Source organism: Ictalurus punctatus, chromosome 27 (assembly GCF_001660625.3).
Source record: "Ictalurus punctatus breed USDA103 chromosome 27, Coco_2.0, whole genome shotgun sequence".
NCBI lineage: Eukaryota > Metazoa > Chordata > Actinopteri > Siluriformes > Ictaluridae > Ictalurus > Ictalurus punctatus.
In genome coordinates this window covers 11,814,644-11,826,224 of record NC_030442.2, presented here as the reverse complement: position 1 = coordinate 11,826,224, position 11,581 = coordinate 11,814,644, and the positions used below count along the sequence as shown (strand labels likewise).

At 38.8% G+C, this 11,581-nt stretch overlaps 1 protein-coding gene across 1 annotated transcript; it reads left to right on the top strand.

Moving 5' to 3' along the window:
- The first annotated feature begins 9,204 nt into the window (after positions 1–9,204).
- Positions 9,205–11,218, top strand: fibinb (fin bud initiation factor b). Its single transcript, XM_017458659.3, has one exon. The coding sequence runs from the start codon at positions 9,608–9,610 to the stop codon at positions 10,226–10,228; it is 621 nt and encodes a 206-aa protein (XP_017314148.1). The 5' UTR covers positions 9,205–9,607; the 3' UTR covers positions 10,229–11,218.
- The last annotated feature ends 363 nt before the right edge of the window (positions 11,219–11,581 follow it).

The following is an 11,581-nucleotide window of genomic DNA, read 5'->3' as shown; positions in this document are numbered from 1 at the left end:
ACTCTACATGGTCATGTAGGAATGTGGAAAAGTGGTGGGTAGTAATATATAGTGAATTTTTCAGAAACCCTGCTGGAATTGTCAACAGTGTCAGTGTGGTGCCAAGAACTATATATATTATTGCACAATTATATATCTATATAGTGTATAGACAGCACTGTGCAAAAGTTTTAGGCAACCTATTTTTTTTAGTACAAACTTTGTTATAGATTTTTTTTATTTTATGACATCTACATTATTGAGTCAGTACAAAAAATTTTTTAGATTCCCAAACATTAGTTCTCTAGCACAAAATTAAAATGTAGAAAAATAAAAAAAATAGCAGCGTATTACGTAAAAGGCTACTTTTCACACAAAAAACACAATGAAGGCTGCTGCGTTTTGCTGTAAAAATAAGAAGCGAGTGCAACAGAAGTCTCCAGGAGAACTGTGTCTGGGTTACTAAACGGACTCGAAATGGAAGCAAGTGCAGATTCAAGTATTTATTCACAACCAAAGTCAATGTACATGAAACTGGGAAACAAGGTCTAAACGTGAAACAAGAAACGAGGTCTAAACATTAAAATAGAACCGAGGCCTGAAACATGAAACTAGAACAGGACATGGAAACACTACCACTTAGCATCTAGGTATCTAACACATCCATGGAGTCTATACATTTATTTCTCAAACTAAGGTCAAACACAAAATGAGGTCTAAACATTAACCTGGAATTGGGGCATGATACGAGAACAGGACATGGAACCTTAACCGTATTGACATCTATACACTCCGTTACAGCTTTACGCCTTAACGCATTTAATACTGCGCAAAGTGCGCAGCTACACGAGGGGTTTAAGTAACAAATGTAATTTACCTTGAACGCTGACAGCTGGTCACAATTAATACACACCCTCGAAAAACAACCAATGACTAAACAAGGAGGAGACAGAACAGAAACAAACGCACGTGTCCATTGTAAACAAAGTCTCCATAGTTCATACGCAATCCACAAGCGTGTGTTCGCTCTGGTTCATGCATGCGCACGCCCTCCGGCTCTACGTGCATGTCGCCGCCGCAGCGCCATCTGCAGGCGAGATCGTGACAGTCTGGTTCTGCAAGATGCTCAATAAAACGTACAGCTCATTTCCTTATAAAACTGCACTAACTGTACTGGAGACTACTATTTTAATTAAAAAAATTTTTTGTCACACCAAATATTTACTTTGTTTCAGTTACTAATGTTTACTGCTCTTTATGGTTTTTTTTTTTTTTTTAATGTAGAAACATTTAATTTAATTATTTTGAAGGCATCTTTGCTCTACAGAATTTCTATACAGTACTTTTGCACAGTACTCTATACACACACACACACACACACACACACACACACACAAACACACACACACACACACACACACACACACACACACACACACACACACACACACACACACAGTGTAGTCAGACATTCTGCCATTATCAGGATGTGGCTTGGTAAACTGTTCTCAATAGCTCCATGACATTGTTGAATGGAATAGAAAGTACATGCCAATTACTTAATTTGTTTTTCATATCCCATTTCGGTCCATGACACAACAACTTCTATTTTTTGCCAAAGCACTGTTGATAAATTACTTCACAAACAATCACAAACAAGACAAATGTTCTGTTCTTTTAACATACCAAAGTTTATGGGCTTTTGTTCAGCTAGGAAAGATGCTTCAAAAAACCTGTAATGGAATTTTAAATCCTATTTCATAAGGATTTTAGAGTCATACAATTTATTATTCTTTCATACATTTAATACACAACTCAAATTCTTTCTTCAAAAATCTAAAGGAAAATCAAGCATAACTAGGACATACATCCTACCATTCAGCATGATAGTGATAGTGTTCAGCTGCTCAAAGGTCAACTGCAGTGACTTCAAATGTGTGTGACACTCAGTTGAAAGACTGAGAACTATCCTAGCAATGTTCATGGGATTGCAGCTGAATTGGATTTAATAAAATGCATAACAAACCAAAAGTGAAACGTAAACCCATCACTCCAGCTCTAGAAAGTTAGAGCACTGTTGAGTCTACCTTTTTCCATGATTCAAATCTGGTGTGCTGAAACAGATTCAAATATTTATCAAGTCTTTCTTAGGAATAACAATTCTACATCACTCTGTCAGGACAATCAGGATAACTGGAATAAATACTTTTGAGTTACTAAGACAATTTTACACCATATGTTTTGTTAAAGAGGTAATTGATTATTACTGCAAAAAAATAAAAATAAAGATCAATGTTTAAAAAAAGCCTGCATCCAAAAATTTAGCAATGCCAAGATTTCAAAACAAAGATGTGCACATGAGGCATGCACAAGGAAACATGGGTTTAATTTGAGTTTTGGCATCTGTCAAGGAAAATTCAGGAGACTCAACAATAAAAATGTGAGGAAATATCAAGAATCCTGCTCACATCCTCCTGTCCATTGCATTTAAAAAAAAAAAATGAAGCTCAGCTGTAACTGTCAGCTAAATAGACTACGTTGATCAGCGTTAATGCAACGTGTCACATTCAAGGTCTTTTTAATTCCCAAAGTCCATCAAATTTCATTTCAGAGTCGATCACTAGTCTCTTAGAAAAGAGCCCTTTAAGGGTTCTTTAGGGGTTTGTTGGATAATTAAGTGTTCTTGGCTTCCGTAAGGATTTTACTTGGAACCGTGTTATTCACTTTGTTGTTTTAAAAAAAAATAATTTCTAATAGGGAAACATTCTACATAGAACATTTAGGATCTCCATCAGAATGTCAAACCAAAGAACCCTTAAGGGTTGTATATTTTCTAAGCGTTTCCATGCTCAAAGTGATTTCACTGCAGCATTTTAAACTAACCATTACTCATGAGCCACATTTAACACAGTTGTAAAATGTCTTCTATAAGTGACCCACATAAGATTGGTTCTGAACAATAAATGTCTCTGGATTAAACCCAAAATTCATGTGACAGTGCGATCAAATTTAAGTGTGATTAAAATACAAATATATCTGCTTAACAGGAAGTATGTGCATGTACTGAAGCTCTGCATAGTACTTTTACTTGCAAAACTACAGGAAAAGGAAAATTAACCTATCAGCAATTCATTCAGCATTCATTCGTAAATAAATAGATAAGTATGTATTGTATGTAGCTGTGGATAACACCAGCTGCCAGGGTTGGTGAGAATCACCTGGGTAATATGATTGAGGTGGATGGAGGAGGTACAAGTAAGGTTTCACTTACAGTATTGACCCAAAATGTTCAGGAATGGAAATGGTATATATGTATAGTGTTGCTGTGTCTTTAACCCCATATTTATGCAGAATTCTCTTATGGAATTTTTTTTCTCCCCTCCAGACATTTTCAGTGTCCTTGGACGCTTATTTTTTCCACGCAGTTCAGCAGTGTAGTGAGAGAACTAATAGATGGATGGCTCTACTCTTTAGCAGCTGGTTTGGCACTGAACTGCAAAAGCCTCAGTTTTAAAACCTAGTTGGCTTAGTTAAACTTCATAAAAATTTGAATGTGTATGGGGAAATTTTTTGCAGAAATTAAAATCTGATTGAACTGTTTAATAAAACGGTGTATTTAGTATTACACGGATACAAAGCTCAATGGCGGAAACAGCAGGAAGCAGCAGGGGACACATAAGTTATTGCTAGTGTATTTGACTCAAGGCTGTTTTATAACTTGTTACTATAATCAACTGCACTTTTAAGTTTCCATTTCCTGGAAATGGAGACTGCTTTTGGAGGATCGTTAATTTTCTTGTGTATTTAAAAGCAAGGGTAGGAAAAAATCGTTCTCCAAGTATCCCAGAATCCACAGGTAAAAATTCTACAAAATATCACTCATTTCCAGTAACTGCTTTATACTGGTCAGGGTCACGGTGGATCCAAAGAGCACAAGGCAAGAGAATTCATGCCGGATAACATGCCAGTCCATTGCGGCGCTACAAAACATAACAGTAATATGCAAACAGCGACTGTTTAGAGTCTGGATGTCCAACCAGTATCTCCTGCCAACTGCATTTTATTTGCTTTTATTTTTTTCTCTTATCCTTCGTTAAATTACGTAATGTCACTGTTGATTGTTTCCTTTCTTTCCCCAGTTCTATATACACAATTAAGCCATCATGGGCTAATGAATGTAAAAAGGAAGAGCACTGTAGTGCAACCGCTGTTTCATAAGCAACATATGTTGGCCATTATGGTTTAACGATGGTGGCTTTCTTCTAGCACAGACATGACTGCAGTCTCTGATCTCATCAATACGGTATCAGCACTGCAAGACATTAAGAAACACCACTCCATGGAGAGCGGCACGCTATGAAGCATTGGGTCTAAAGGACAAGTAGAGTCACTGTGTTTAATGCTTTTAGCCTCCTTCTCTCTACTAAATTGCAAACATGTCAGAGTTAATGTTTTTCTCAGACAGGAGGTCCCTTCAGGACTGTAATCATGTCATGTTTGTCCTGAAGAATCACCTCTGTGATTAGCTCTGTGTTCCTCTGAAGTACAAACGAGATCTGATGTATTGCGTGAACTCAAACTTAGACAAAATAACACCTGTGACCCGATGCTGTGTTCGTTACAAGCTCTCAAAAGTTATCCAGTTGAGTGTTGGCTTCAAGCTTGGATTAGTTCTTTGGTTGATTGAGGATTTAAGTCCTCATTTAAGCAAATGATAATGTGCTAAAATATTCTGATTACTTCAGATATGACTTGAAGTATTATAATAACAGTAGATTTTTATTTGGCCATTTCTGGGAGATAATAACATACATACATTATAGCCCTGAAAAATCTGATTTCACAGTCTGTCTACATTAAAAGCATGACCGTCAAAATTAATATACAAAACAATTTGTTCTGTCTTGTTCTGTTCCTCATATCTAGCTTTGTTTTTCTTATCTTTTGTAAAACTATAAAGTCATATTGGCAGAATGGCAATATTTTATCTCACAAAAGTCATAATTCAGTTGGATTTTTAAAAAATATTATGAAGTCATTTGGAGTCTGTGTGTGTGTTTGTGTGCGTGCGTGCTAGGGCAGCGATTTCTGACTGAATAAATTTGGCTTCAATATGTTTCCATATGAGGAAAAAAAGTTTTGAAGACCGACAACCCGTAAGCCAATCCAGGGGACTGGTGGTGAGGCATTCGACCACAAATCCGCTGGAAAAATCTCATGAGCAGTTGAGTATGAGTAGGAACAGCTTCAGGATCTCTAGGCTCTCTCTGGAGGTCACTCCTGTATTCCGTCCTCTTTCATTACACTGTACGCCCTTGTGAGCACTGAGACGAGAGCACACCCACACACTTTAAACAGAAACACTACAGATACTTTCTGAGATGTTTCATCGCATTAGAGCCGACTGCTGAGTAAGCTTTGACTCAAGCCCCATAATCTAATAGCAGTATGCTTTGTTCTCTCTAGCAGAAGAGCGCACCAATGCACTTGGCTTACTCGGTTTAAGAGTGTTCTTAAAAGTATAAATATCACCACTAGTTCCTGCTTTATCATTGTGCACTTTATAACTGGGTCATAATAATAAACTTCAACATGGAGTAATTACGATGGCGTCAGACATTGGCTCAATATTTTTATGAATACTATGGCTGATATCTAGTTTCCAGTTGAGCCACTATGCTATGTAAATATACAAGTCTTGATTTAGTCCCACAGTCATACTGTGGCTTCTAGTATTGTGTCATGAGGGCATTTAATTGCAGCATACATAAAACCAGGTTTATATGAGTGGGCAGCTGAGCTGCTATTTGGAAGCTTGCTCTGAGGTCAACGCTGGCCTGTGTGTAGGGAACATATGTGTGACAAAGTGAAAAAGGCTGCTGTGGGACTAAAGCATTCATTTGCTTGCTTGCTTCATCATTGTATCCCACATTTCAAGAGATCTGTAGACCCTCCTGGATTTAAATAATGGTGTGTGTCTGATTTCTGTGCATGGGAATATCCATTGGCTGTTCAGTCTAAATGAAAGCTCAACTGTTACTAGAACACCAGATGTTACAGTCGCTTGCTGTAGTGCCTGGTTTTGTAATCTTGCCCATATCTGCATTTTCAGTCAGGTCTATTCAGAGGGCATGACTTTGTACTGATATATAAAAAGCAAAAAAGTTTTTTGTTTTTTGTTTTTTCTTGCATTTCTTTATGTGAGATCCAGTGGCGGCTCGTCCATCTGGGCAGGTGGGGCGGAGCCTCACGCTATACAGTACCGTGCAAATGTCTTACATGCAAAGAAATGCAGTAAAGTAAAGATGACTTCAAAAATAATTAAATTAAATATTTCTACTTACGTGAAAAATACTACAACATGCAATAAACAGTAATAAACTAAAGAAAGTCAATATATAATAGTCCCAGGTACAATTTGTGTTGTTTTTAAAGGAAATTAGATGGTATGATTTACTGAGCATCTTGCAGAACCAGCCACAGTTCTTCTGGAGACTTTGACTGTTACACTTGATTCTTATTTTTGCATGTAGGCCCTCATTATATATTTTTTGTGTGAAAAGTGGTCTCTTACACAGTATGTTGCTTTCTTTAGTGACATACAAACATTTTTCTGCAATATGATGATGATGATGATGATGATGATGATGATGATGATGGTTATTGGAAAAGTAATGTTAGGAAATCTCAAATGATTTTGTAATGACTGAGTAAAACAGAATTCATCAAATAAATATCTATAACAAAATTTGTACTAAAAAAAGGGTGCCTAAAACTTTTGCACAGTACTGTACGTCAGTTGTTCAACAAATGTTAATGTTTCCCCTTTTAGCTTCCATTTTATCACACCTAATTATAACCGAGTTATCTTTGCACCTAGTGGTCAACAATGTGAACTACAACAAGCACAAAGAGAGGCCCATTGTGACAAGAATCACACTGCCCCATGCTCACTCTATGAATATTTTCAGTGCAGAAGGAACAGACTTATCTAAAAGCATTCAGTGGATACCAAAATCATCTTTTAGAGCAAATAATCAGAATTAAATATAAGAAATAAGATATATGTAGATGTATCAATGGTGGGTCTAAAACTAGCTGCTATATTGTATGCTGTATGACTGTATGCTATCAACCATCAATTGCATATTATGGGGTTACTCTTAAAGTTCACTAGAGAGTAGCTTTTAGCACAAGTGTGATAGCTTAATGTAATTAGAGGCTACGTTGTTATTAATGTTGTCCTGCTCGACCAGAAACTTACAGTCATGAGCCGCATGCTGTCTCTGTAGCTTACAGGACTCAAAAGAAGAAAACAATATCGCTATGTTCTTTTTTCCTGGTGGCTCTGTACACAGCTCCATACATCTTTTATTGCGTTCTTACACAAAAGCTTCAATACCCTTGACTTCTTGCGTGATGGAAAGTATTGTATGTCCTGGGATACAGCGTTTTATTGACCTTCTGTAAGGTTTAATGATCAATCAACCACCCATAAATCCTACCATTTCATATCCAACCTGGCCCATAGACTTAGTTCATATGAGGTTCAATGGCATATTTTCCAGTGCCCATTTTTTCCTTGCCAAATGGATGGCTTGAATTCAGCATGACCTCAAAAGAACTGCACAGAGTTGTGATTTACTTAACGTTCTAGCTACATACAAAATGTTGACTTTAAAGATGTTAATCCTACATCAACTTGGTGCAGTGTCTAGAAGGAGAACTGGGTTTGAAATAGTATCCTCAGCCTGCAACCTACCAATCCATTTGTTTACACAGTTATGTTTATCCGTCAATTATGTGCTCACTGACTCCTGATTGCAATGGCTCATCAGTTCAACTAAACATCTAGCCAATGGAAACTGGAGACTTTATAGCTTGCAAGGCTACTGATGGCTAATAAATACTTTCCGTTACCTCAGTTGTTAAAATATTTGATGCTTATAAAGTACTTAAAACACAGACTGAGGCATGTTAAGAAGAGTCTAAAACTTGATTTGAGAGCAGAGAGAGCCAGCTTCTCAGAGTGGATGTGTATGAAGGGAACCTCGGGGGAACCAGGTTCAAAGGGGGGTTGGGATGTCTAGGAAAAGGTACTTTAGGTAATTTAGAAGAGGCTCTGGAGAAAGCAAGGCTGGGAACAAGTGATTCTGACGTAGTGAAAAGTGAAACTAAGTACACACACACACACACACACACACACACTCAAACTGTCTGCCTCTCTCTCTCTCTCTCTCTTTCTCTCTCTCTGACATTGTGCTCTGTCTATTGGTTTTCTGCCTTGGAAACACATTTGCTGAAATGTTTTCCTGCTTAGCTGTATATGAATTCTTTCTTCTCCTCTTTCCATGTCCGGACCAGGAACACAATTAGTACATGATAATATTTTATTGTATGTGTGTGTGTGTGTGTGTGTGTGTGTGTGTGTGTGTGTGTGTGTGTGTGAGTGACTGCATGTGTATCTGTTCACACACACCTGTCAGAGCACACCCCTCCTCCCTCCAAATGTCCAAATGATGTCACTGCCTAGGCAGCTCCTGCTAGTTTTCTGCTTTGCAGAGGTCATAACCTTTAATCATCACTCAGAAGCTCTTTCAGGGAAACGGTCACAAGGAGCATCAGGGTGAGAAGAAAGAGACTGACGGAAGAGAACTGTCTGGGCAAATGTCTAAAAACATCTAAGTAAAAAAAAAGAAAAAAGAAGTACTTTTGTGTGTTCTTTTGACATTGCTGTGAAAAGCAATGTGTTCAGTGTCAAGACCTTGGAGCAGAATCATACACTTGGGTGTGTGGTGCTAGTGTGTTTAAAATATAAGACAGCTGCTGGAGTCAACTGCTCTGAATAATTCAAGTGGAAGTCCAGAGGGTTATAGTTCTTTTAATGTCAATACAAAGTTCAATGTTTAATTGCTTCAGTAAGTACTAAACACCCTCAATGCATTCCTCAGTCCCATAACTCTATAGCTGTTCTGTAGTCCACTGAGTTTAAAAAAAAGTACACAACTCCTGTAGATTTAAAAATAATAATACGAATAATAATAGCACTAAGGGCAAAAAGGTATGCTACCTTCAGCATGACTCAATAGAGTTATACACTCATGTACTGTATATTTTTGTTTAATTCATTAGTACTAAAAGCTCCTAATAGCCCCAGCCACTCTAATAACAAACTCCTGTGTGAAATAGTCCTGCTGCCAGCTCAGTGCTGCTTTCTAAGTGTAGCAGTGACGGGCTTGTAATTTGAGAGCAGGAGCAGGGGGATCATTAGTCTAAACCTAGTGCTGTCTCGGAGAACCAGATGTGCAGACATTCAGAGCGAGCACGAACTGCTCGCGTATCATCTCAGCTTTGATGAATTCTCACTGTAGCATGTAGGCACCAAGTCAAAATCTATTAAGGAGCGAGCTTAACGGGACATAGGCTACAAGCAGCGCGTTTGTGCACGCGCTTTCAGATCAGAGACTACTCGCATGCAGCGGGTCTGGATATATGACTGTCAGAATGCTTGTCATACAAGACAAACATCAGGCTGCAAGCAAACCCTAACGGAAACCCTTAAAGATCGATGGACTTTTTTTGTTGTTGTTGTTTTTTTGTTTTTGCTGAATGAAGAAATTGAATAAAGATGCTGTCGGTTGAATTACTCGCGGCGGTCTGTCTGGTTTATCTCCGCCTCGGAGCGGCGTATTTAGGTCCACTGTACCCGGAGATGTCCAACGGTACCTTCCATCACTACTTCGTTCCGGATGGCTACTACGAGGAAAACGACGACCCCGAGCATTGCCAGATGCTCTTCCGGGTGAAGGATGAGACCCGCTGCGTTCTGGAGGAAGACAGCGACGCGGTGATCCGTGACGACTTCACCATCCTCAGGCGTCACGTGGAGGACGCGGCGCGCGTGCTCGAGGGCATCGGCCGGAGCGTGGCGCTCGATCTGGACGGTGAGGAAAGCTACGGCGAGTTCCTGCGGCGTGAGAGCGTGCAGATCGGCGAGGCCTTCGCCAGCTCGGAGAAGTCGCTGCTCGAGCTCGAGGTTAAGTTCAAGCAGAGCCAGGACCATGACGTGCGCGACGAGCACCGAGTCAGCGACGACTTCCTCGCCATGGTGGCGCACACGCGCGACGCGACGCGCGACACGCTGGACGTGGCGCTTGCGCTCAAGGACAAGCACGAGCTGCTGTCGCTCATAATCCGCAGCCACGGCACGCGCTTGAGCCGCCTCAAAAACGAGTACCTAAAGGTGTGAACGCACGCGCGAGCTGTCTTTAGGCGGGGAAATAATGCAAAGTTCTTGACTTGGGCATTTTGGCTAACACAATGCAGCTATTTTGTGCAATAACTAAGAAGGCAGTTTTCATTTAGAATATAGATGAGCTGCAGCACACTTGACAGGATTCAACAAATTCCTTCTTGTCTATCTATTAAAGGATCATACGATACTCAGGCATTGTGACAATAAATAGAACCAGGGTTTAAACACCTGTTCCATCATTTAGATGATGTGCAGGTATTTATATGCACCGGTGATAGTAGTGTTTTTTTTTTCTTTTGCTAGTCCAAGTGATTTAGTCATTACTTGAATATGCAATTATTCTGCAAAAAAAAAAAAAGAAGCAAATTTCAACAGAATAATTTTTTGTTGTTGTTGTTGTTGTACATTGCACATCTTATCTAAAAATTCATATTCATATTTAGTTCCTCAACATGACCAGATAAATCCCCAGTGTTGAATTCTCACCTGCAGTGTTCACTCGTCCAGTGGGTTGAACACAGTGGGTGTTAATTTAGCACAGGGGACTTTTCTGTATATTTGCAACAGTTAAACATGCTGACTAACCTCCTGAAGTACACACTGCTTAAATATATTATGTAAAATAGCGTTTTAATATTATTATGAAAAGGAGGAGAGAATATATTTGTAAAAGCTTTTGTTAAATGGAAACTTTTTTTTACTGTTAATATGAGCTTTGAAAATGGTATACTGTGAGTGTCTATATTTTTCATGCAAAAACAGGCTACATTGTAAGGTCTTCATGTCAGCAGATTTTGCAGTATGAATATATTTGTGCAATTATTCATTGAAAGGAAACAAAAAACAAGACTGAGATGACTTATCCTCTGACCAACCAAGATAACTGCGGGCAGGAATATTGGACTTCAAAGCTTCTACCATGTGTAGTTGCATTCCTGAGAAGCTGTTTATTCCACTTTGTAATTAAAAAAAAAAAACTTTCAACAGGGTGTGTGCTTGCGTTTTAGTGTTGGATTGCTACAGCTCTTTTACATGTAACAGACAGGATAAATGTGGAATCTAGGACCATAAAATACTATGCAGGCAGGCAGATTTATTATTGTGTGAAGAAATCTGCTTTAAAAAAAATGCAAACACTATAGGCTAGGGACTCGTGCTGTTAGAGGGAGGATTAACTGTAACAGCAGTAACAGCTAAGACTTTCCATTCTGATCATGACATGTATAAACTACAAATAATTCTCCTAAGACCGTGGAATTTGTTTCTCTGTGGGCTTTTATGGGACTTAAAAGTGGTCTTCCCGCACACATTCACAGTCAATCTGTGAAATTTCTGAGAGAACGTGTG